Source organism: Hypanus sabinus, chromosome 11 (genome assembly GCF_030144855.1).
Source record: "Hypanus sabinus isolate sHypSab1 chromosome 11, sHypSab1.hap1, whole genome shotgun sequence".
Taxonomy (NCBI): Eukaryota; Metazoa; Chordata; class Chondrichthyes; order Myliobatiformes; family Dasyatidae; genus Hypanus; species Hypanus sabinus.
This window is the reverse complement of record NC_082716.1, coordinates 17,129,189-17,156,405: the sequence shown is the minus strand read 5'-3', so window position 1 is coordinate 17,156,405 and position 27,217 is coordinate 17,129,189. Positions and strand designations below refer to the sequence as shown.

Here is a 27,217-nt window from a genome sequence, read left to right as displayed (position 1 = left end):
GTCATTAGCTCCAGAATCCTGGATCTACTTTATTCTCAACCTTATTAAGTATTTCACTGTGAAGTATGAATAATAACATGGACTGATTTAGATAGATAATCACAGTTTGCACTAAAATGCCTACAAGGCACCATCTGGTAATAGTTCAATATGTGATGATTTAGATAAAACTCTTCTGAAAATCCTGAGGATATTTACAGCCAGTGTTAAGATTTCATGCTTTACAAATTCCATGATGTTCTGCTATCCTCATTCCTAATGTTAGTGCAGAGAAGCAGTATTTACAGGGCCAATAGAAGAGAAATTTCTAACAATGGCATAATAGCAATACTAAGATATTCAGCTCTTTGAACCTGTTTCACCATCCAATGAGATCATGGCTCAAGAGAGACCCAGCTTTCCGTTAACAAAAAAAATTTGGTCTCAGTTTTAAAGTTAACAATTAACAACAGCTCGAGCAGCAACTCCAATTTTAGGCTTATCCATCATCCTTTGCATCTGGTTCAGGTATATTAGTATTACAGTGGAGTAAAGGAACTTACAGAAGCATGAAAGAGGAGGAAGCCAGAACTGATCGGAAAAGAACATTGGCTGGGATGACAGCAGAGCAGTGATAACTGGAATTTCTGGAAGCAATTTGGAAGGCATAGGATATTTACATCCCCAAGAGGAAGAAGAATTCTCAAAGCAAGTTGACATGACCATGGCTAACAAGGGAAGTCAAAGCCAACATAAAAGTTAAAGAGAGGGCATATAATAGAGCAAAAATTAATGGGAAGTTAGGGGATTGCGAAACTGTTAAATAGTAGTGGAAGGCTACTAAAAAGACATAGGAGGAAAAGATGAAATATGAAAGTAAGCAAGCCAGTAATATCAAAGAGGATACCAAAAGTTTGTTCAGATACATAAACTGTAAAAGAGAGGCAAAAATGGACGTCGGACCACTGGAACACAATGCTGGAGAGATAGTAATGGGGGATAAGGAAATGGGGGTTGAACTGAATATGTATTTTACATCAGTCTTCACTATGGAAGACACTAGCAGTATCGTGTAAGTTCCAGGTCTCAGGGGTCATGAAATGTGTGAAGTTGGGGAGAAGGTTTCTGGAAATGGAAAGGTCTGAAGATACATGTCACCTGGACCAGATGGTGAACACTCCAGAGTTCTGAAAGAAGTTGCTGAAGAGATTGTGAAGGCATTAGTCATGATCTTTCAAGAATCACTAGATTATAGACAATAGACAGTAGGTGCAGAAGTAGACCATTCGGCCCTTCGAGCCTGCACCGCCATTTTGAGATCATGGCTGATCATCTACTATCAATACCTGGTTCCTGCCTTGACCCCATATCCCTTGATTTCCCTATCCATAAGATACCTATGTAGCTCCTTCTTGAAAGCATCCAGAGTAATGGCCTCCACTGCCTTCTGAGGCAGTGCATTCCAGACCCCCGCAACTCTCAGGGAGAAGAAGTTTTTCCTTAACTCTGTCCTAAATGACCTACCCCTTATTCTCAAACCATGCCCTCTGGTACTGGACTCTCCCAGCATCTGGAACATATTTCCTGCCTCTAACTTGTCCAATCCCTTAATAATCTTATATGTTGCAATCAGATCCCCTCTCAATCTCCTTAATTCCAGCGTGTACAAGCCCAGTCTCTCTAACCTCTCTGCATAAGACAGTCCTGACATCCCAGGAATTAACCTTGTGAATCTATGCTGCACTTCCTCTACAGCCAGGATGTCCTTCCTTAACCCTGGAGACCAAAACTGTACACCATACTCCAGGTGTGGTCTCACCAGGCCCTGTACAAATGCAAGAGGATTTCCTTGCTCTTGTACTCAATTCCCTTTGTAATAAAGGCCAACATTCCATTAGCCTTCTTCACTGCCTGCTGCACTTGCTCATTCACCTTCAGTGACCGATGAACAAGGACTCCTAGATCTCTTTGTATTTCTCCCTTACCTAACTCTACACCGCTCAGATAATAATCTGCCTTCCTGTTCTTAATCCCAAAGTGGATAACCTCACACTTATTCACATTAAACGTCATCTGCCAAGTATCTGCCCACTCACCCAGCCTATCCAAGTCACCCTGAATTCTCCTAACATCCTCATCACATGTCACTCTGCCACCCAGCTTAGTATCATCAGCAAACTTGCTGATGTTATTCTCAATGCCTTCATCTAAATCGTTGACATAAGTCGTAAACAGCTGTGGTCCCAATACAGAGCCCTGTGGCACCCCACTAGTCACCACCTGCCATTCTGAGAAACACCCATTCACTGCTACCCTTTGCTTTCTATCTGCCAACCAGTTTTCTATCCATGTCAATATCTTCCCCCCAATGCCATGAGCTCTGATTTTACCCACCAATCCCCTATGTGGGACCTTATCAAATGCCTTCTGAAAATCGAGGTACACTACATCCACTGGATCTCCCTTGTCTAACTTCCTGGTTACATCCTCGAAAAACTCCAATAGATTAGTCAAGCATGATTTACCCTTGGTAAATCCATGCTGGCTCGGCCCAATCCTATCACTGCTATCTAGATATGCCACTATTTCATCTTTAATAATGGACTCTAGCATCTAGATTATGGAATGGTTCTGGAAGACTGAAAAATTGCAAATGTCACTCCACTCTTCAAAAAGGGAGAGAGGCAGGAAAAGGAAATTATAGGCCAGATAATCTGACCTCAGTGATTGGAAAGATGTTGGAATTGATTGTTAAGGCTTTCATCTCAGGGTACTTGGAGGCACGAGATAAAATAGGCCATAGTCAGCATGGCTTCCTCAAGGTAAAATCTTGCATGACAAATCTGTTGGAATTCTTTGAAGAAATAAAAAAAACAGGATGGATAAAGGAGAATCAATGGATGCGGTGTACTTGGAGTTTCAGAAGGCCTTAATATGGTTGCACATGAGGCTGCTGAACAAGCTACAAACCTATGGTATTACAGGAAAGAGACTAGCATGGATGAAGCAGTGGTTGATTGGCAGGAGGTAATGAGTGGAAATAAAGAGAGCCTTTTCTAGTTGGCTGCTGGTGGTTAGTGTTGTTCCACAGGTGTCTGTGTTTGGACCAATTCTTTTTACGTTATATGTCAATGATTTGGATGATGGAATTGATGGCTTTGTTGCAAAGTTTACAGACGATATGAAACTAGGTGGAGGGACAGGTAGTTTTGAGGATGTAGAGTGGCTACAGAAGGATTTAGACAGATTAGGAGAATTGGTTAAGAACTGGCAGAAGGAATATAGTCTAGGAAAGTGTATGGTCATGCACTTTGGTAGAAGGTATAAAAGGATTCCTCTAACTGGAGGAAAATTTAAAAATCTGAGGCACAAAGGGACTGGGAGTCCTTATGCAAGATTTGCTAAAAGTTAATTGGTTGAGGAACACAAATGTGATATTAGCATTCATTTCAAGAAGACTAAATTATGAAAAGAAAGATATAATATTGAGACTTTATAAAGCACTGGTGAGCCCTCACTTGGAGTATTGTGAGCAGTTTTGGACTCCTTATCTTAGAAGAGCTGTGCTGAAGCTGGAGATGGTTTATTGGAGATTGAAGAAAATGATTCCTGGTTTAAGCAGCTTGTGCTATGGAGAGCATTTGATGGCTCTGGGCCTGGATTCACTAGAGTTTAGAAGAATGAGGGGTGATCTAAGTGAAACCTACCAAATGGTGAAAGGCCTTGACAGAGTTGATGTTGGGAAGATGTTTCCTATGGTGGGAGTGCCTAAGACCAGAGGACACAGCCTCAAAATACAGGGGCATCCTTTTAGAATGGAGATGTGGAAGAATTTCTTTAGACAGAGAGTAGTGAATCTGTGGAATTTGTTGCCACAGGCAGCTGTGGAAGCCAAGTTTTTATGTCTATTTAAGGCAGAGGTTGATAGATTCTTGACTGGTCAGGGCATGAAGGGTTACTGGAGAGAAGGCAGGAGATTAGGGCTGAGAGGGGAAATAGATTAGACGTGATGGAATGGCAGAGCAGACTCGATGAGCCAAATAGCCTAATTCTGCTCCTATATCCTATGGTCTTATGGTCTATTTTGGCTCTTGGATGGAGACACAAGGGACTGAAAAAGGGACTGGAATACAGAGCAAAAAAAAACCCAATCTGCTGGAGGAACTCAATGGATCAGGGAGCATCTGTAGAGAGAAATGGATAATTGACATTTCAGGTCAAGACCTTTCATCTAGACTGGTTTATGTGATGGGTCTTGACCTGTAGTGTCAACCAAGCATTTCCCTCCACTGATACAGGGTAGCATGGTAGCATAATGGCTAGTGTAATGCCTTACAGCGCCAGCGGTTGGGATTGAATTTGTGGCACTCCTTTTAAGGAGTTTGTAAGTTCTTCCTGAGACCAAATGGGTTTCCTTTGGGTGCTCCAGCTGCCTCCCACATCCCAAAGATGTATTGGTTAGTAAGTTATGAGCCGGTAAGTTTGTGTTGGAAGCATGGCTACCCTTGAAGACTGCCCTCAGCACATATTTGGACTGTGTCAAATATTGTTGCAAACAACATGTTTCACTATATGTTTTAATGGTTTGATGCACGTGTGACAAATAAAGCTAGTCTTTATCTTTGAAGAAGCTCCTGACTTGTTGAGTTCCTCCAGCATAGCGGGGGGTATTACCTTCTGCCACTGGCATGGGATGGCAAGTCTGTTGGGGCCCTGGGGACTTGTGGAAAATGTGTGCTGATTTCTTTTGAACTTATAGTCTTTTAACATCTTTGGATTATTTTTACTGTGCCCATGGTCTGCTTTTCATCAATTATGCTATTGTTTGCACTGTTGTAACTATGTGGTTTTGTGTAGGTCTTGTAGCTTTAGTTTTTGGTCTTGTTTTGTCTGGTGGATTTGGAGCTCCTTTCCAGGGAACGCGCTAAGACAGTAGCACGATATTAATACGCAGCAGCCTCTCCGGTCTCTGGATTGGGGATTGCCAAATGTTATGTGGATTTTCTGGTGTAGTCTGTTTTGACATATGCTTTTGTGATATCATTCTGGAGGAACGTTGTCTCATTTTTTAACTGCATTGCATTTCTGGTTTCTAAATGACAAATGAACTGAATCTGAATCTGAATTATGTTTTGGCTTTTGGATAAATATAATTATAAATTTACATTGAATAGTTTTCCATAGTTCCCAACCAATGAAACTAGTTCCTGTATCTACTTAACCCATTTGCATTAACATTGTGCAAGCTGCAATTAAATCAATCATTGACTTTTGAGATTTAGGGATCACAACTCAGTGCAAATGCTTCCTCTTGTTAAACCTTTAAGTCCAGGAATAATTCTAATACATTTACATTTCACTTCCTTTAGGGTTAATCATTCAGATTCAGATTCAGATCACATGAGCAGGAAAACATACAATGAAATTATATGTATACACAAAAGTTTTATCTTTCAGTCAAATCATCTTTCACTCTTCTAAACTCTGGTATTGTTCAAGAAGATGAACTCTTAATCTCATCATCTACCTCATTGGGGTCTTGCATCTCATTGTGTTGTTGCATAGTTCTTTCTCTGGAACTGTAACACTGCATTCTATTAATGCTTTTCTTTTGTATGACTTCAATATAATGATGCTTTGAGATGACCTGAAGTATGTAGATGGCATGTAAAACAAAGCTTTTCTCTGCACCTTGTTACATGTAACAATAATAGACCCATTATGAATTTCTTATTATTTCTGCTTTATATATAGAACCCCAGTGGGTTACTGATGTTAGCTATACGTCCAACTTCTCAACACTGTTCCTAAGTAATTTACATCCTTCCTTAAATAAGAACCTGACCACTGAGCACACTAATTCTAGGTGTGGTTTCATCAGAATCCATTATAACTGAAGCATATTCTCCATAGTTTTGTAAGCAATTTCCCTGCAGTTAACAATGACAATTTGTTAGTTTTCTAAATTACTAGTTGTATTCACATTCTAGCTTTTTGCAACTCATCTAAAAGGGCACCTAGATCCCTCTGTGTCTCAGAGCCCTGTTGTCTTCACTGACTCTGCGTCTCAGAGTCCTGTTGTCTTCACTACTCTGCATCTCAGAGCCCTGCTGTCTTCACTGACTCTGCATCTCAGAGTCCTGTTGTCTTCACTACTCTGCATCTCAGAGCCCTGCTGTCTTCACTGACTCTGAGTCTCAGAGTCCTGTTGTCTTCACTGACTCTGCATCTCAGAGCCCTGTTGTCTTCACTGACTCTGCATCTCAGAGCCCTGTTGTCTTCACTGACTCTGAGTCTCAGAGCCCTGTTGTCTTCACTGACTCTGCATCTCAGAGCCCTGCTGTCTTCACTGACTCTGAGTCTCAGAGCCCTGTTGTCTTCACTGACTCTGAGTCTCAGAGCACTGTTGTCTTCACTGACTCTGAGTCTCAGAGCCCTGTTGTCTTCACTGACTCTGCATCTCAGAGCCCTGCTGTCTTCACTGACTCTGCGTCTCAGCCCTGTTGTCTTCACTGACTCTGCATCTCAGAGTCCTGTTGTCTTCACTGACTCTGCATCTCAGAGCCCTGCTGTCTTCACTGACTCTGAGTCTCAGAGCCCTGTTGTCTTCACTGACTCTGAGTTTCAGAGCCCTGTTGTCTTCACTGACTCTGCATCTCAGAGCCCTGTTGTCTTCACTGACTCTGCGTCTCAGAGCCCTGTTGTCTTCACTGACTCTGCGTCTCAGAGTCCTGTTGTCTTCACTGACTCTGCATCTCAGAGTCCTGTTGTCTTCACTGACTCTGCGTCTCAGAGTCCTGTTGTCTTCACTGACTCTGCATCTCAGAGCCCTGTTGTCTTCACTGACTCTGAGTCTCAGAGCCCTGCTGTCTTCACTGACTCTGCATCTCAGAGCCCTGCTGTCTTCACTGACTCTGCGTCTCAGAGTCCTGTTGTCTTCACTGACTCTGCATCTCAGAGCCCTGTTGTCTTCACTGACTCTGCGTCTCAGAGTCCTGTTGTCTTCACTGACTCTGCATCTCAGAGCCCTGTTGTCTTCACTGACTCTGCGTCTCAGAGTCCTGTTGTCTTCACTGACTCTGCATCTCAGAGTCCTGTTGTCTTCACTGACTCTGCATCTCAGAGTCCTGTTGTCTTCACTGACTCTGCATCTCAGAGTCCTGTTGTCTTCACTGACTCTGCGTCTCAGAGTCCTGTTGTCTTCACTGACTCTGCATCTCAGAGCCCTGTTGTCTTCACTGACTCTGAGTCTCAGAGCCCTGCTGTCTTCACTGACTCTGCGTCTCAGAGTCCTGTTGTCTTCACTGACTCTGCATCTCAGAGCCCTGTTGTCTTCACTGACTCTGCGTCTCAGAGTCCTGTTGTCTTCACTGACTCTGCATCTCAGAGCCCTGTTGCCTTCACTGACTCTGCATCTCAGAACCCTGTTGTCTTCACTGACTCTGTGTCTCAGAGTCCTGTTGTCTTCACTGACTCTGTATCTCAGAGCCCTGTTGTCTTCACTGACTCTGCGTCTCAGAGCCCTGTTGTCTTCACTGACTCTGCGTCTCAGAGCCCTGTTGTCTTCACTGACTCTGCGTCTCAGAGTCCTGTTGTCTTCACTGACTCTGCATCTCAGAGTCCTGTTGTCTTCACTGACTCTGCATCTCAGAGTCCTGTTGTCTTCACTGACTCTGCATCTCAGAGTCCTGTTGTCTTCACTGACTCTGCGTCTCAGAGTCCTGTTGTCTTCACTGACTCTGCATCTCAGAGCCCTGTTGTCTTCACTGACTCTGAGTCTCAGAGCCCTGCTGTCTTCACTGACTCTGCGTCTCAGAGCCCTGCTGTCTTCACTGACTCTGCGTCTCAGAGTCCTGTTGTCTTCACTGACTCTGCATCTCAGAGCCCTGTTGCCTTCACTGACTCTGCATCTCAGAACCCTGTTGTCTTCACTGACTCTGTGTCTCAGAGTCCTGTTGTCTTCACTGACTCTGCATCTCAGAGCCCTGTTGTCTTCACTGACTCTCAGAGCCCTGCTGTCTTCACTGACTCTGCGTCTCAGAGCCCTGCTGTCTTCACTGACTCTGCGTCTCAGAGTCCTGTTGTCTTCACTGACTCTGCATCTCAGAGCCCTGTTGTCTTCACTGACTCTGCATCTCAGAGTCCTGTTGTCTTCACTGACTCTGCATCTCAGAGTCCTGTTGTCTTCACTGACTCTGCGTCTCAGAGTCCTGTTGTCTTCACTGACTCTGCATCTCAGAGCCCTGTTGTCTTCACTGACTCTGAGTCTCAGAGCCCTGCTGTCTTCACTGACTCTGCGTCTCAGAGCCCTGCTGTCTTCACTGACTCTGCGTCTCAGAGTCCTGTTGTCTTCACTGACTCTGCATCTCAGAGTCCTGTTGTCTTCACTGACTCTGCATCTCAGAGTCCTGTTGTCTTCACTGACTCTGCGTCTCAGAGTCCTGTTGTCTTCACTGACTCTGCGTCTCAGAGTCCTGTTGTCTTCACTGACTCTGCATCTCAGAGCCCTGTTGTCTTCACTGACTCTGAGTCTCAGAGCCCTGCTGTCTTCACTGACTCTGCGTCTCAGAGTCCTGCTGTCTTCACTGACTCTGCGTCTCAGAGTCCTGTTGTCTTCACTGACTCTGCATCTCAGAGCCCTGTTGTCTTCACTGTCTCTGCGTCTCAGAGTCCTGTTGTCTTCACTGACTCTGCATCTCAGAGCCCTGTTGTCTTCACTGACTCTGAGTCTCAGAGCCCTGCTGTCTTCACTGACTCTGCGTCTCAGAGCCCTGTTGTCTTCACTGACTCTGCGTCTCAGAGTCCTGTTGTCTTCACTGACTCTGCGTCTCAGAGTCCTGTTGCCTTCACTGACTCTGCATCTCAGAGCCCTGTTGTCTTCACTGTCTCTGTGTCTCAGACACCTCGGAGACCTGATGTCTTCACTTCCTCTCCTCTCTGCCATCATCACACTTCACATCCAAGCGCTCAGAGCCTTCATCTAAGCATTTTACATAAATAGTTCCATGTTGAGGTCCAGTTGAGGAATCTCAATACATAAAAGCATGCAGATATGTTCTATTGTTGTTCAGACCATACACCAGAATGGGCAACAAATATGATTTCAGTGACTTTGAGCATGGAATGATTGTTGGTGCCAGGTGAGGTGGTTTAAGTATCTCTGAAAGTGCCGGATTCTTGGAATTTTAACACAATAGTCGCTACAGTTTACAGTGAATGGTGCAAAAAACAAAAAAAAAAAAATCCAGTGAGCAGCAGCTCCATGGATAAAAACACCTTGTGCATGAGAGAGGCCAGAGGTGAACGGCCAGACAGGTTCAAGCTGACAGGAAGGTGACAGTAACTCAAATAACCACACTTTACAAGAACGTTGTGCAGAGGAGCGTCCCTGAATGCACAACACACCAAACCTTAAAGAGGATGAGCTACAGCAGCAGAAGACCATGAACATACACTCATTGGCCGTTTTATTAGATACAGGCGGTTATCAGGGGAATAGAATATAAAAGCAGGAGATATTGCTGAAGCTTTATAAGACACTCATCAGGCCGCACTTAGAGTATTATCAATAGTTTTGGGCCCCATGTCTCAGAAAGACTGTGTTGTCATTGGACAGAGTCCACAAGGATGATTCTGGGAATGAAGGGTTTAAAATATGAGGAGTACTTAGCAGCTATGGACCTGTACTCACTGGAATTTAGAAGAATGCATGGGGATTTCATTGAAACCCACTGAATGTTAAAATGGACCAGATAGGGTGAATATGGAGAGGATGTTTCCTGTGGTGGGGGTATCCAGAGGTAGAGGGCACAGCCTCAAAATTGAGGGGCAACCCTTTAGAACAGAGGTAAGGAGGAATTTTTTTGCCAGAGTGTAGAAAATCTGTGGAATTCTCTGCCACAGACTGCGGTGGAGGCCAAGTCTCTGTGTATGTTTAAGGCAGAAGTTGATTGTTTCCTGATCGGTCAGGGTGTGGTGAGAAGGTAGGTGCATGGGGTTGAGTGGGATCCAACATCAGCCATGATGGAGTGGTGGAGCAGATTTGATGGGTTGAATGGCCTAATTCTGTTCCTATGTCTTTTGGTCTTATGATTTCCGTTTCAGAAAAACACATCACCTTTGCCTCAACCACAAGAGATTCAGCAGTCATGAGAAAATCTGCAGATCCTGTATATCCAAAGGAACACACACAAAATGCTGGAGGAACTCAACAGGTCAGGCAGCACCCATGGAAAAGAATAAACAGCTGACGTTTCAGTCTGAGACCATTCTTCAGGACTGAGAGGGAATGGGGGAGATGCTTGAATTAAAAAGTGGGGGTAAGGGGAAAGAGGCTAGATTGGTGAAAACAAGTGGGTGCGAAAGGGTTGGAGAAGAAAGAATCTGATAGGAGAAAGGGAAGGAGGAAGGAGCCCGGGAGGAAGTAAGAGGCAGGTGTGAAGAAGTGAAAGTTTAGTATGGGGAATAGGGGAAAAGATGGGGGGAGATTTATTCACCAGAAAGAGGAAATCAATATTCATACCATCAGGTTTGAGGGCACCCAGACAGAATATAAGGTGTTGCTCCTCCATCCTGAAGATGGCCTAGTCTTGGCACAAGATTGGGCCAAGGATCAACAAGGCAGAACAGGAATGGAAATCTATGGGAATCTGCTGGAATTTCAAAGCATTATATTGTACACAAAATGCTGGAGGAATTCAGCAAGTCTTGCAGCATCCATGGAGAATAAACAGTTGATGTTTTGGACCAGGCCTGGAAAGGGAGGGGAAAGAAGCTGGAGTCTGTAATTTTCTAAGTTCTCTGTTTCAGTATCTTCAACAACAGCTTCAAACATGTTCCTGTGATGGATGTTTGTTAAGCTACTGGGCTGTAGTTTCCCGTTTTCAGTCTGCCTCAATTTTTGAATAAATTATGTTTTTTTTTAACCTAATCTAATAGAACCTTCTCTGAAACTTGGCAACTTTAGGCTCCTGGGTGACAACACACCCGAGGATCTGTCCTCGGCCCGTCACATTGATGCAATCTCAAAGAAGGCTCGGCAGTGGAGAATACTCTGATTGCTTGCATCATAGCCTGGTGCGGAGGCACGAACGCTCAGGGTCACAAGAGGCTGCGGATGGTTGTAGACTCAGCCGGTTCCACCACAGGCACGACCCTCCCCATCATTGAAGACATCTGCAAGAGGCAGTTCCTCTAAAAGGCAGCATCCATTACTAAGAATCCTCACTATCTGGGGCACACTCACTTACCGTTCGGAGCAAGGTAAACCAGCCTGAAGAGCCACACGTAATGATTCAGGAACTGCTTCTTCTCCTCTATCATCAGATTTCTGAATGTTCTATGAACCCTGAACACTACCTCAGTATTTCTTTAGCTTTGCACTATATATTTACTTTGTAATATGTCATAAGTTTTTGCATGGTACTACTGCTGCTGAACCACAGATTGCACGTCTATAAGACAGTGATCGTAAAGCTTGATCCTGATCCATAGAAACATAGAAAACTTCGGCCCTTTGGCCCAAAATGCTGTGCCGAACATGTGCTTACTTTAGAAATTACCTCGGGTTACCCATAGCCCTCTATTTTTCTAAGCTTTAATGTACCTATCCAGGAGTGTCTTAAAAGACCCGATTGTATCTGCCTGCATCATCTGAGTCACTGGTCACTTCTTATAATGATTGAAGATGGACTTCTTCAGGAGTCTGAGAATTAGAGTCACACAGCACAGAAGGGAGCCCTTCAGACCTAATAGTCCACAATGACCAGGATTCCTGTCTAGACTAATCCTTATCTTTCCTATCCATCCAATTTCTAAATGTTGCTGATGTACCTATCTCACCCACTTTTGCTGGCAGCTCATTCAATATGCTGACTACCTTCTGAGTGAAAAGGTTTCCCAACACCCCCATTCCCAGATTCCTATTAGATCTGCACCCTCTCACCCTAATCCTATGCCATCTGGTCCTTGAATCCCCATCCCTAGGTAAAAGACTGTGTGCATTCACCCTATCGATATCCCTCCTGCTTTCATACATCTCCATAGATTACCGTTTCAATAACTTCCCCTGTAGCTCTCCTCTAGCGATCATCATTTTCCTGAACATCTTCCTCAATTCCAATTCCCAGTTTACAGCTGAGATGTTACTTGCTGCTTCTGTTGTGAAAATGTTTAAGACCATAAGATATAGGAGTAGAATTAGGTCATTTGGCCCATCAAGTCTACTGCACCATTTCATCATGACTGATCCATTTCCCTCTCAGCCCTAATCTCTTGCCTTCTCCCCATGCCTGACTAATTAGGAACCTCTGCCTTAAATATACCCAATGACTTGGCCTCCACAGATTCACCATTCTCTGACTGAAGAAATTCCTCCTCATTCCTGTTCTAAATGGATGTCCCTCTATTCTAAGCTTGTGTCCTCTGGTCTTAGCACACGCTACCACTCCCCCCCCACCCCCCGCCAGCCCCACCATAGCAAACATTTCCTCCACATCCACTCTTTTGAGCCCTTTCAACATTTGATAGCTTTCAATGAAAACCCTCCTCATTGTTCTGAATTCCAGTGGATAGTGACCCAGAGCCATCAAACGTATGACAAGCCTTTCAATCCCAGAATCACTTTTGTGAACCTCCTTTGAACCATCTCCAGTGTCATTATCTTTGTATTCATTACTACCATGGAAACATCCTGTCTGGATGCATCACAGTTCGGTATGGCAATGGCATTGCTCCAACTCTACAAGAAACTGCCTACACTTCCCACTATGTCGCGACAGCAGCCAGCATAATCAAAGACCTCTCCCAAGCCTGTCATTTTCCTGTCCTACCATTATAATGCTCTTGAAATGGACCTCTTCTGCAATGCAGATGAGCACTCTATCTCTCAGTCTACCTCATTGTGGGCCTTGCACGTTATTTGGCTACCTGCACTGTATTTTCTCTGTGAGTATGATGATGATCGTATCTGTCTGTCTCAAAGGACAATGGAGTTCAGGCCTGGGTGAAAGGTATGGACATCCTGAGATGCCCAGTCATCAAGATGCCTCTCTAGGCCTCAGTGGTGTAGTCCAAAGGAAAGCCTGTGAAACAATATGTTTGGCACCAGCTTAGCTTCAGGGGCTGGCGGAAGGATGTTCTGTGACGTCCAGCCCCCTTAGGGGCTCCACTCTAGACTTGTTGCTCGTGTTTCCTCCCATAGCCTTCATCTCCCCCGAGGCTGCCCACAAGGCCGTGAGACTGTTTAGCTACAGCTGGGGATCTGGTTCACGGGCACCGGGGAGTACCCACACGCCAGTGAGCCTGCGTGCTGCGCGTGCAGGGGCCAGATCTCCTCCTGTCCTCTGGAGTTCAGCCTGAGTCTGAAAGGAGTTCAGTTTCCGTGTGTCGCCAGCGAGGAGGTGCTAGTGAGGCTTGCTGTTGGAGAGACGGTGTATTGACGGGGAGAGACTGACACATTCAGTTCTCCTTTTCACGAGACTGCTAGCCAGCGGTGAAAGCTGAAAGTGAGAGCGACAAGCGCTCCCCACAACACTACCACACTAAATACATAACATGATATTTTGCAAATTTCCCCCCGTTGTACCGCCTCAAGGTCCATTACTGCCCATTAATGCCCATTACACCACAGACATTCAGGGCAGCAATGAAGGTCCTCCATCTCTGGAGGTGTTCATGCCAGTCACTTCCTCTCAGTTTTCACTACTGTCAGTCACACAAGTCCCAGGTGGAGACTCAGGACCATTGCAATCAAACGCAGAAGGATTCTTCACTGCTGTTTCTGTAAGTTTTGTTTTACCAGTCAGAGATGTTAGCCCTGAACTGAAACGCCCCACACCTGGAAGACTGGTGGACCGCTCTTAGTCTGGCCTCTACCCTTTGACCTATTCGGCATGGGTGACCCTACCAAGAGCCAAAGTATAAAGCCCTGACTCCAGCATAGCTGTCTGGTTCACTGAGGCCCACAAGCCTTCAAACCCAATGACAAAGGTGTGGTCCTCTTAGAGGTACTTGAATATGGAGTAATCTAATTGGAGGTCCTTCAAACAAAAGCTTTTCACTGTATCTCAGTGTATGTGATAATAATAAACCAGCTACCAATAACTACCAACTACTAGTAATTCCTCAAACTGACTTTTTGGAAGATCAATGTCCAAAGAACAAGATTACCATTTTACTACATTCTGTAGTGTAGATAAGATAATGTGGCTCAAGGTAGCATATGGTGATATATACATACTTTGATAATAAATTTACTTTGTGCTTCGTACTTGTAGGTAAAGCTCTTGTAGGGCAAAGCAGCAGAGGTCAATGCTGTCACTCACTGCTATTTTGCATTCAAAGTCTGATTGCTCCCAAGGAGCCATTTCATCAATAATTCTGACTGACAACATATATTATATTCATTTTCTTAATAATTTAACCAATATTTACATGGAAGTACCAAAATGCAGATAGTAAATATTAGTAAAAACCAAAACTAATTCTGAACAAAATGTTTCATTAACATGAGAAAATCTGCAGATGCTGGAAAATCAAAGTAACAGACACAAATTACTAGAGAAACTTAGCAGGTCAGGCAGCATCCGTGAAAAAGACTAAACATTGACGTTTCAGGCCAAGACCCTTCAACAGGACTTGAATGGAAGGGGAGAGGTTGGAGTAAGAAGGTGGGGGAAGGGGTGGAGGCAGTACAAGATGGTAGGTGATATGTGAAACTGGGAGAGGTGAAGTAAAGAGCTGGGAAGCTGATAGGTGGAAGAGATAAAGGGTTGGAGAAGGAGGGATCTGAAAGGAGAGGGTAGAAGACCATGGAAGAAAGGGAAGGGGAGGAACATCAGAGGGAGATGAAGGGCAGGTAAGGAGATAAGGTGAGAGAATGGGGGAAATGTTTCATGTGATTTTTAATTTTATAGACAGCACTTACTGAGGAAAGTAGATCTTTAGGAATAACTATTGTACTTTTTTATAAGAATTGCAAAGATGCCTGAAGCATAGAGGAAGCTTACTTGTTTGGAGATGTATTATGGGGCACTGCCATCATAAAACTCATTAATTACATCCACTTGCTTTGACTTATCTAGATTTCATGTTTCATTAGCATAATAAACACAATTTGTGTATCTCTGAGATTGATTTAAAGGATTTTTTTTGGAAAAGAAATCATTTTTGTAAGCTAGATGGAAAATGAACTATTCAATCTTAATAGTCTTAACAAGCTCATGTCATTTTCTCATAATTTTATTTTTGCTATTTTAGCACCTCCTGCCCCCATTTTGAGTTCTATCGTTTCCTGTCTACATGCTGGTTCCCCGCCTGAGGGACCATTTTCACTGGTGATTTTAAAGAAGTCAGCAAGGTGCAAACCAAAGGCTGGCACACTCTTGTCAAATTCTTGTGCGCTGCCACGTTTAAAGTTCAGGTCAGTGTTGTGTGATCAGAAAATGGATCTTAATATTGTTGCTCTAACTGAAAGAAAATTTGTGCCCACTAATATAATTTAATGCCTTTTCAGAGCCCTTGCCACAGAAATGTTTAAAGGAATATAATTTGCTCATTTTGGACTCTCTCTCTATATATATTTTGAGTGCAGATTTCTTTTGTGTCTTGCAGAAAGAAGTAAATGGACATCTGAAGTGGAGAAGGTACATGTGTCACAAATTGAGTGAAAGAAGCTGACAAAAAGCCATTAGTGCCCAAACAAAGACAAAAGAAGAAATTCTATCACTACCAGATGAGTCGTTCCAATTCCCCAAGCCCTCTATTAGCGTGACAGCCAAGAGGCTGTGATATTAATCCAAAGGTCAGGCAGTACAGTTTTAGCTAGATTTACTTTATTGGAAATGCAATAGGAAATTATATATTGTGTCAGGGTTATGGAACCTAAAAGATGACACTTTTAAAACCATGCTAAATGGTACAAGGCTGTGAGTGATAATTTTATCTGTCTTACATAGCTAGTGACTGACTACACCCTATGATCAAAAAGTAATTAAATTATAATGTGAAAGCATATTGAGAGTAAGTGTGATTTGAATGATAGGTCCATGTTTAAAACTTCAAACACAAGCAATACATTCAGGGAAGGGGAGGGATACAGATAATGCAACAAAAAATCCATTTGGAGGGCACTTCAAAGAAAAAAGGCCAATATGGTTTGACTATACACTCAGCGGCCGCTTTATTAGGTAGCTCCTGTATCTAATAAAATGGACACTGAGTGTATGTTCATGGTCTTCTGCTACTATAGCCCACTCACTTCAAGGTTCGATGTGTTGTGCATTCAGGGATGCTCTTCTGTATAACGTTCTTGTAACGTGTGGTTATTTGAGTTACTGTCACCCTCCTGTCAGCTTGAACCTGTGAGGCCATTCTCCTCTGACCTCTCTCATTTTTCGCCCACAGAACTGCTGCTCACTGCTTTGTTATCCGCACCATTCTCTGTGAACACTAGAGACTGTTGTGCGTTAAAATCCCAGGAGATCAACAGTTTCCGAGATACACAAACAACCTCATCTAGTACTAACAATCATTCGACACTCAAAGTCACTTAGATCACATTTCCTTCCCCATTCTGATGTTCGGTCTGAACAACAACTGAACCTCTTGACCATGTCTGCATGCTTTTATGCATTGAGTTGCTGCCACACCATTGGTTGACTGGATATTTGCATTAACGAGCAGGTGTCCGGAGTAAAGTGGCCACTGAGTTCAAGTAACATCTGCACGAAACTTTGCTGTTAAGTGACTTGAAGATATACCTGTCCTAAAAGATGATTTATTAAGAACACCAAAATGTAAAGCATAAAACAGATACATTACAAGTCAAAGTGAAATTGTTGTTATTGGAATGAAATTCTGCTTATCCTGGGAGACTGAAATAAAATCAGAAAACACTGCAAACACTCAGCCAGCTGGGCAGCATCGATGGAGAGATAAACAGATCTGATGTTACACCTCAATGTTGAATTAATTTTAATGAAATGTCATTGCCCTCTATATATTATCCTATTTATATTTTTAATTGCTTTCCCCATAGATGGTATCTTTTTCCAAGAAGATGTAGCCTTTTTGACATTGGTAAGAAGATAATGACTGTAAGTCAACTGGTTTGCCAATATGAAGAATTAATTTGGATTACACAGCCTGATCTAAAAAGTCAAAGAGAAGTTTGGTTTACGAACTGGAGGGAAAGTTTGAATAGCAGGGCTGGTCCATGGATAAGCTTTACCTTCATAAGCTACATGACTGCCAAGTTGTATTACAAATTAGCAGAACTTGTTCCGGTCTTTGGTCTCTCTTTATTGCTGAGGTAGCTGACTGTGTGGCACTGTACTACTACTGTATTCATGATGGATGTCAGTGATAATAAACCTGATTCTGATACTTTGAAGCTACAAGACAACCCTTACAATATAGAACATCGAACTTTACACCACAGAGGAAGACATTTGGCCCGCAATGTTGTGCTAATCTAAACTACCCCATGATTATCCAATGCTTCCCTTCCATTTTCCTTTCATCCATGAGCCTCTTCAATGTTCCTAATGCATCTACCTCTGCCACCACCCCTTGCACCCACTACTGTCTGTTAAAAAAATTACTTCTGACTTTACCCCCATACTTTCCTCCAATCATATTAGCTGTTTCTGCCTTGCAAAAATAGTCTCTGGCTATCCACTCTGTCCATGCCCCTTATCATCTTAAACACCTCTATCAAGTCATCTCTCATCTTCCTTTGCTCCAAAGAGAAGAGTCCTGGCTTGGTCAATCTTTCCTGATAAGACATGCTCTCAAATCCAGGCAACATCCTGGTAAACCTCCTCTGCATCCTTATGCAGGCTTCCACGTACTTCCATGTTGGCCAGAAAGAGCTACAATCAGTGAACAGGAATGGAGGTGGCCATTTTGTGAGACTATCCTTTCTGCTGCCATTTTGTGAACTGTTTGATGAACTGATTCTTGCTCTGGGATAAGTTAAGCCGAGCAATTGAATGTTTACTCAAAGATAGGTGCAGGGATAGGTTGTGCTGAGGAAGCAATGTGATTGCAGCAGAACTTAGACAAATTGAAAGAATGGGCAAAAAAGTGACAGATGGAATACAATGTTGGGAAATGTATGATAATGCTTTTTGGTAAAAGGAACAATAGTGCAGACTATTATCTAAATGGGGAGAAGATTCAAGCATCTGAGTTGCAGAGGGACATGGGATCCTTGTGCAAGACTCCCAGAAGATTAATTTATATGTTGAGTTTGTGGTAAAGAAGGCAAATGCAATGTTGGCATTTATTTCAAGGAGAATAGAATATAAAAACGAGTAGATAATGCTGAGCTTTTATAAGATACTCATCAGGTAGCACTTGGAGTATGTCAACAATTTTGAGTACCATAACTCAGAAAGGATGTGTTGTCATTGGAGATGGTCCAGAGGAAGTTCACAAGGATGATTCTGGGAATGAAGGGGTTAACATATGAGGAGTGTTTGGCAGTTTTGGGCCTGTACACACTGGAATTTAGAAGAATGCGTGGGGGTCTCGTTGAAACCTACCGAATGTTGAATGTTGAAAGATAGGGTGGATGTGGAGAGGATGTTTCTTATGGTAGGGGTATCTAGAACTAGAGGGCACAGCCTCCAAATTGAGGTGCAACCTTTTAGAACAGAGGTAAGGAGGAATTTTTTTTTAGCCAGAAATTGGTGAATCTGTGGAATGCTCAGCAATAGACTGTGGTGGAGGCCAAGTTTGTCGTTAAATTTAAGTTGATAGTTTTCTGTTTGGCCAGGGCAGCAAAGGATATGGTGAGAAGGCAGGTGTATGGAGTTGAGTGGGATCCGGGATCAGCTGTGATGGAATGGTGGAGCAGACTCAATGGGCTGAATCACCTAATTCTGCTCCTGTCTCTTATGGACTCAAGGAGTTTCTGCGAATGATCTGCTAAACCTGAGTCTATTCTCAGATGAGAAGCTGTTTGTTGTGTAAGATGGTAGGTTTGCAGAGTGATCTCATATTCTGGGCCCAGTGTCCCTAATGACCTGCTTTGACAGGTTTGAACCAGTTACAGTTGAATCAAACAAAAGCAGGCACGATATTGAAGACAAAGGCTAAAAAGCAATACTGTTTGTTGCGCTGGGGTACATCCAACGGGAACCTGACAAAAAACAGTCAGCTGACCTCAAGCCAACACTAGTGAAACATCATAGATTGATTTGATGAGGAAAAGTATAAAAATAGAGGATTTTGGGAATACAGGCAGCAACATACCTGGAGACCAACCACTATGGATGTGGAGGACTCCACATTGGACATGTGGAGTTGGCATCATCACCATGAGTGATACCTTGCCAGCGTAGATTGTCTATCCCGGTTATTATCTTTTTTCTTATTTGATTGCTCATGGAGAGTCAGGAAACTTCGTAGGTGTGCACACAATTAGTCACCTTGTTAGTTGAGACAATAAAGCTATTTGTTAGTAAATACGGATTCTCTCTGTGCCTAACTGATCACTGTTATTGAGGGTTAATCCTTTTAACATTATAATGAGGTGACCCAAATTAAACACAGTATTCCAAGTGTGGTTCAACCAGAGTTTCATAGAACTGCAAAATTACCTCACAGTTCTTGAAATCAATTCTGTTAAATGAAGCCAACATACCATATGCCTTCTTATCCACCTTATCAATTTTTGCAGCAACATTGAGGGATCGATGGACGCAGACCCACAGACCCCTCTGTTCCTGCGCACTGCCAAGAATCCTGCCATGAACTCTGTTTGCTACCCTCAAGATTGACCGTTGATTGTCAATACTCGAGTCTGCCGGAGGCTGGAGGCCGAAGACAGCTTGCCCTGGCGTTGGAGGACTGTGAATGTGTGTAGGAAGGAGCAGGGCATCTGTTCTGCTGTTGTTGCTTTGTCATTTGGTATGTTCTGATTTGTTGCGTTCTGTGTTGTTCTGCCAAGCATGGTGGGCATGATGTGTTGGTGCCGGAATGTGAGGTGGCATTTGTGAGCTGCCCCTGGCACACACTTGGATAATGCAAATGATACATTTCACTGTATATTTTGATGTACTGTACATGTAATAAATAAATCTGAGTCTGTGAAGCTGTGTTTGAAGGTGACCTACCTATAATGGTGGATGCAGAACAGTAAGCAATATTGTTCTGTGTACAATCATAATGGCCTCTAGACTTCGTGTAAGAGAAATATGAAAGGAACCAGAAATTTCCTTCAAAATTACATACACTCTGTGTCTACTTTATTAGGTACACCTGTACACCTGCTTGTTAATGCAAATATCTAATCAGCCAATCATGTGGCAGCAACTCAATGCATAAATACGTACAGACATGGTCAAGAGGTTCAGTTGTTGTTCAAACTAAACAACAGAATGGGGAAGAAATGTGATCCAAGTGACCTTGACTGTGGAATGATTTTTGGTGCCAGATGGGGTGGTTTGAGTATCTCAGAAACTGCTGATCTCCTGGGATTTTCATGCACACCCAACTCTAGAGTTTACAGAGGATGGTGCGAGACACAATGAGCATCCAGTGAGTGGTGGGTCTGTGAGCAAAAACGCCTTGTTAACGAGAGAGGTCAGGGGAGAATGGCCAGATTGGCAGAAGCTGACAGGAAGGTGACAGTAGCTCAAATAACCTCACATTATACCAGTGGTGTGCAGAAGTGCATCTCTGAACACACAATACATCGAACTTTGAAGTGGGTGGGCTACAGCAGCAAAAAACCCTGAGCAAACACTCAGTAGCACTAGAAGATCTGCAGATGCTGGAGATCCAGGCAACACACACTAAGTGCTGGAGGAACTCAGCAGGCCAGGCAGCACCTATGGAAAAGAGTAAACAGTTAATGTTTTGGGCTGAGACCCTTCATCAAGTACATTAGATATAGGAAGGACATAATAAGATGGCCACTGAGCGTACAAATCTGCTTCCAATTACTGTAATAATGTTCTATTTGCCCTCTTCAGACAGGGGTAACTCTTGCGTCTGAAGTTCACTGTCAGCATACAATCCTTTGACAGCCACCTCAGTTTGGAGACTCATATTTACCTTTATCACTCAAATGACTAGTTGCTTTGATAAATCCTGTCGGAAGAAATCTGATCACTGTACACAGGGAAGAGGAAACCTGTTGTCAGGAGTAGCTCTGATCTTGACCATCGTTACTCAGCCTCAGGGTGGGACTTGGATTAGTTCTCTGTCATTCTACCAGGAGACAGTAATTGAGCCTGGGTATAGTAGGAAGGATTTGCAGTCTCATGTTTCTGCTTGCGGTCTGACTGGCTTAATGCTGCTGTCATTTCAAGACTTAATTCAAGAGGCTTTCGTTGGTGAAGTTCATCAAAGGATTCTTTATGCTATTTACTGATCAGCAGCTGAGGTCTTGTGAACAGCATCCCTCTACTGTAAACTTCGTGTCCTGTGAACTTATTGGAAAGGCTGACTGGTATTGACCAATGAGGAGTCTCGAGATATCAGACTGAGAACCCTCAGCCTCCTATTCTTATCTGGGAATGGAGCTGACGGGTGATTGGGGCCTTGGATAACAGGAACATGAGACCTTATGAATTCCTCAGCATAGTTTCCAATACTAATTTCTTACAGAGTAGGTGGGAGTGGTGAGATCAATGGACATTGGGTTGGAGAGGGGGGAGGTTTAGACACAAAGTGTCCTTTGTAGCATACACTTGGCAGTGACATGCAGGATAATAAGAATAAAGGAATTATTGTACAGTGACAGCTTAATTCCATGCACTGTTAAAGGCGGAGATTGGGAATTACTAATTGCCTCAGGCAGTTGGTTCAAAAATTCTAGTTTGTTTCTAGCCTTGATATACACTCTGTGACTACTTTATTAGGTACACCTGCACACCCGCTTGATAATGCAAATATCTAACCAGCCAATCATGTGGCAGGAACTCAATGCAAAAAAGCATACAGACATGGTCAAGAGATTCAGTTATTGTTCACACCCAAGATTCATAGAACATTATTATCAGAGTATGGTTGTAGTGTACAGCCCTGAGATTCGTCTTCCCGCAGACAGCCATAAAACAAAAAAACACCATGGAACCCGCTCAAATAAAACATCAAACACCCAACGTAATGTCACGGTCCCTTCGGGCAATCCCCCACCTTGCTATTCACCTCAGGAATTGGACCTTAATCCCCTCGTTTAGTTTCCAATCATTCCCAGGTTCCACTAACTACACACACCCACTTTCCATCAGAAAAGGCAGGATAAAGACCCTGTGATCACAACAAGGAGCTGTCAGTTTGTTGGACGACTCCGGTGTGAGTAACCTCATTTCATGGTTCTTAGGACTGATGGTTCTAAGTCTAGCATTGCTCCTGGATACCGATTCCACGCCTGCTACGTCAATAATGCCTCCCAACTCTGCCTCCACACCCGTGTTCTGCACTTGGGTTCATTCACTGCCATGTGTAACAGTTAAAGAAAAGAACAAATCATGCAAATTGCAAAAAATGAGCATAAAATATAGAATATAAAACATCAAACCACAGAGTCATTGAAACAGTTTAGGAATGTTCAGTTCAGTTCAATTTGGTGGTGTGTCATTTGCTGATTCACCCCAATAAAAACCACACAAAATGGCAATAAAAAAGGCATAACCAGAAACCAGAAACACATATGACATGAACCGAAGAGTCCAATCCACAAAACTACAGAGTTTAATCCCCAACTGCAGGATCTAATCCACCAACCATCAGGATGGGGGAGAAACGCGATCTCAGTCACTTTGACTGTGGAATGATTGTTGGTGCCTGATGGAGTGGTTTGAGTATCTTGGAAATTACTGATCACCTCGGATTTTCTTACAAAAGTCTTTAGAGTTTACAGAGAATGGTGCAAAAAATGAAAACCATCCCAAGGGTGGCTGCTCTGTGGTTGAAGATGCCTCGTTAATGAGAGAGGTCCGAGGAGAATGGCCAGACTGGTTCAAGCTGACGGGAAAATGTCATGGTCCCAATCCTTAATTCCCTATCTTTCTCCTAATTTCCTTTGATTGAGCTATGGTTTTGACCGCTAATTTCCCATTTGCTTCTAATTCTCTTTGATGATGGCACACCTGGTTTCCATCAAGTCCTGCAGCGTAAGAACCCCGGCATTACAACCACTAGTTGCCGGATCATTGGTTTTGCCTGTGTGGTAATTAACGTTTCCCGGCCGCTAAGCGCCGAGTGTTCTAAGTTTTGCTCTAGTTTCAAGGTTTACCTATGAAACTCCGTCCCTCTGTGTCAAGGCTCCGTGTCAAGATCCCATCTGTTTCCTGTTCAACGTTCATGTCCGTATCAGCATCCTAACTCAATCTCTGTGCCTGTGTCCTGAACTTGTGTTCGCTTCATTCACTCATTGCAACAGAACGATCTGGCCACAATGCACCCAGTGGACACGAATCCCCTGCAACGAGCCCTCGCCAGCCAGAGCTCCCTACTGGGTCTGTTAATGTAACGAAGATTGGTGAGCGTGTATCTACTCAATTTACCCCATCCACTCCTGGAACTCTGTCTAACCTGCCCAGACAGCCTGTAGTGGCAACCCCCTACGTGTCAGCAACACCTCCGCCAAGAGAGCCTCACGGACCTGAACTAGAACCCTATGCTGGGGATCTGGGGAAGAGCCGGGCCTTCCTTCGCATTGCTCCTTGGTGTTCGAACAGCAGTCATCCACATACTCCACAGATAAGTCAAAGATAATTTTTTCCTGGGGTTGTTGTAGGGATGTGCCTTAGCGTGGGCTACAGCTGTCTGGGATAATCAACCGGATATCTGCTCTTCTTTCCCCACCTATACTGCGGAAATGAGAAAGATCTTCGACCACCCTGTCCATGGTAAAGATGCTACTAATCACCTACTCACTCTCCGTCAAGGCTCACACAGTGTTGCTGAATATTCTGTGGCGTTTCGGACGTTAGCAACCAACTTGGGGTGGAACAATGAGGCACTCCATGGGGTATTTCAGAATGGTCTCAGCGACATGGTGAAAATCGAGTTGGTGGCAAGAGATGGCACCGACAGCCTGGGTTCCTTGATCTCCCTAATGACCAGGTTGGACAATTGTTTTTGAGAACGCCAGAGGGAAAGAACTGTGCGTCTGCCACCTTTGGCCACACCACGGCACTCATTACCATCTCCCACCAGCTCAAACCTCTCTTCTCCTCCTGCTCCTAGAATAGCTCCCAGCCTGGCCTTTTCCACTGCCCCGGGAGAGGAACCCATGCAGCTGGGACGGAACTGTCTTTCTCCCACAGAACGACTACGGAGATTGAGAGCGGGGCAATGTCTCTATTGCGGCTAGTCCGGCCACTTCCACGCTAACTGTTCCACTCGGCCAAAAGGACAGGCTCACCAGTAGAAAGGGGGACCCTGGTGAGCTAGCCAACATTCCCTTCCGTCCCCCGAATCTGGATGCAGATCCAAGCTACTTTACGTTACAACCAACAGTCCCTGCCTCTGTCAGCTCTACCGGACATCGGCGCTGAGGGAAACCTCCTGGATGAAAACTTAGCTTCCCGGGCCAGAATTCCTCGGGAGCCGTTGAGTACCCCTCTGGAAGCCCAGGCACTGGACGGTGGACTTCTGGCCCGAGTCACTCACTGCACTCCACCTCTGTCTCTTATTCTGTCCGGGAACAATTGGGAACAGGTACGATTTAACCTAATTTCCTCTCCTCAAGCTCCTGTAGTCCTTGGGTACCCCTGGTTAAGCCGCCATAATCCCCACATTGACTGGTCCACCGGGAAGATGGTCAGCTGGAGTCCGTTCTGCCATTCCACTAGTCTACAATCGGCCCTTTCCCCTGTGCAAGTCACAGCGACCTCGTCCGCTGCTGAAACCTCTGACTTATCTGAGGGTCCAGCAGAATATCGCGATCTGGGAGAAGTGTTTAGCAAACAATGGGCCCTTTCCCTGCCTCCACACTGACCTTACGATTGAGCAATTGACCTTCTCCCCGGAGCCCTTCTACCCACCAGTCGGCTGTACAACCTGTCCCGGCCAGAAAGGGAAGCAATGGAGGCTTACCTAAATGACTCTCTCGCGGCGGGGATTATCCAATCCGCATCTTTCCCTGTAGGCGCAGGTTTCTTCTTTGTGTGGAAGAAAGACGGCTCACTGAGCCCCTGCATTGACAACCGGGGTCTGAATAGCATCACCAGAAAGAATAAGTATCCACTGCCCCTTATCAACTCTGCCTTCGAACCCTTTCATGGAGCCCCCATCTTCTCTAAGTTGGACCTATGAAGTGCCTACCACCTGGTCAGACTAAGCAAGGGAGATGAGTGGAAAACAGCTTTTAACACCCCTCCTGGTCACTTTGAACACCTGGTCATGCCATTTGGTCTCACATCGAGAGCGGGCAAGTGAGGGCGAATCCTGATAAGATCTGGGTGGCCAAAACCCACGTCACTCAAGCAACTCCAGCGATTCCTGGGTTTCGCAAACTTTTATCGTCGGTTAATCAGGGATTACGGCCAGGTGGCAGCGCCTCTTATTCGACTCATGTCTGCTAAGACCCCCTCTCACTGGGACCCCGAAGCAGGATGCTGCCTTCTCCGAGCTGAAGAGGCATTTCACCTCCGCTCCCATCCTGGTCCAACCAGACCCCTCTTGTCAATTCATTGTGGAGGTCGACACCTCCAACTCTAGGGTGGGAGTGGTTCTCTCCCAACGCTCCGGCCCTGACCAAAAACTTCATCCCTGTGCCTTCTTTTCTCGCCGGCTATATTCCGCCGAACGAAATTACGGCATAGGGAACCAGGAGTTGTTGGCCGTCAAACTTGCTTTGGAGGAGTGGAGACACTGGCTGGAGGGAGTGGAACATCCATTTATTGTCTGGACCGATCACAAGAACCTTGGATTTATCCAAACGCCTGAATTCCCGACAGGCCTGTTAGGCATTACGTTTTGGTCGGTTCACCTATCCGGGGTCCAAGAACGGGAAGCCCGATGCTCTCCCCCGTCAATACATTTCCGAGGAGGGCCTTCCCAACCCTGAGACCATCCTGTGTGGTGGCTGCCCTCACCTGGGAGGTCAAGGCCTTAGTCAAAGAGGCCCAACGGACTCAACCTGACCCAGGCAATGGACCCTCCAATTGGCTCTTTGTGTCTGACTTGGTTCGGTCTCAGGTTCTCCGGTGGGGCACACTTCTCATTTCGCCCGCCAATCCGGGATCGATCGGACTCTGCCCCTCCTGAAGAGCCATTTCCGGTGGCCCTCCATGGATGCTGATATCCGTTGCTTCGTCTCTGCCTGTTCTGTTTGTGCCCGCGGAAAAGCCTCCCACCGACAACCTGCTGGATTGCTTTGTCCATTACCTGTCCATAGCCATGTTTGGTCCCACTTTGTGCTGGATTTTGTCACTGGACTACTCCATTCACATGGGAACATTGCTATACTCACCGTGGTGGACCGCTTCTCCAGAGCCGTGCACTTCGTAGCCCTTCCCAAACTCCCTACAGCCCGTGAGACAGTTGACCTCTTTGTTCATCACTTCTTCCATCTTTACAGGATCTCCTTGTACATTATTTCTGATCGGGGCACCCAAATCATCTCTCAATTCTATAGATCCTTTTGTCAAGCCCTTGGGACCCTTCACAGACTAAGGGTCAAACAGAACGAGCAAACCAGGATTTGGAAGCAGCACTGCGATGAATAACTGTCAACAATCTGTCTTCCTGGAGCACCCATCTCATTTGGCTAGAGTACGTTCACAACTCCCTGGTCAGCACCGCCGCCGGAATGTCTGCGTTCGAATGACCCCTCGGTTACCAACCCAATCTATTTCCTGCTCATGAAGCTGACATTGCTGTTCAGGCCCATCTCGGCCGGTGCCGCAAGATCTGGAAGGATGCACGGGTGGCCCTGCTCCGCTCAGCTGACCGCAACCGGGGGATTGCCGATTGCCATCGAATTCCTGCACCAAATTACTGACCTGGGCAGAAGGTTTGGCTCTCATTAAAAGACATCTGACTCAAGAATGAACCCAAGAAACTCTCTGCTGACTACCTGGGACCATTTGAGATTGAGAGTGTCATCAACCCCTCAGTGGTCAGACTCAAACTGCCCGGATCCGTGCACATTCATCTGACGTTCTATGTCTCCTAATTGAAACCTGTATCTGTCAGCCCTTTGTGCCCTGCTGCTGAACCCCCTCCACCCACCCGGATCATTGACAACCACCCAGCATACACTGTTCGG

At 44.8% G+C, this 27,217-nt stretch overlaps 1 protein-coding gene across 1 annotated transcript in view; it reads left to right on the top strand.

Moving 5' to 3' along the window:
• LOC132402349 (uncharacterized) overlaps positions 1 to 26,950 on the top strand; it is a 38,728-nt gene extending 11,778 nt beyond the window's left edge. The window contains exons 3-6 of the mRNA XM_059985227.1: positions 6,445 to 8,813; positions 13,181 to 13,275; positions 24,433 to 24,663; positions 26,834 to 26,950. Of these exons, the coding sequence (XP_059841210.1) occupies positions 6,445 to 8,813; positions 13,181 to 13,275; positions 24,433 to 24,663; positions 26,834 to 26,950 (2,812 nt within the window). The remainder of the gene's footprint in view (positions 1 to 6,444; positions 8,814 to 13,180; positions 13,276 to 24,432; positions 24,664 to 26,833) is intronic.
• The last annotated feature ends 267 nt before the right edge of the window (positions 26,951 to 27,217 follow it).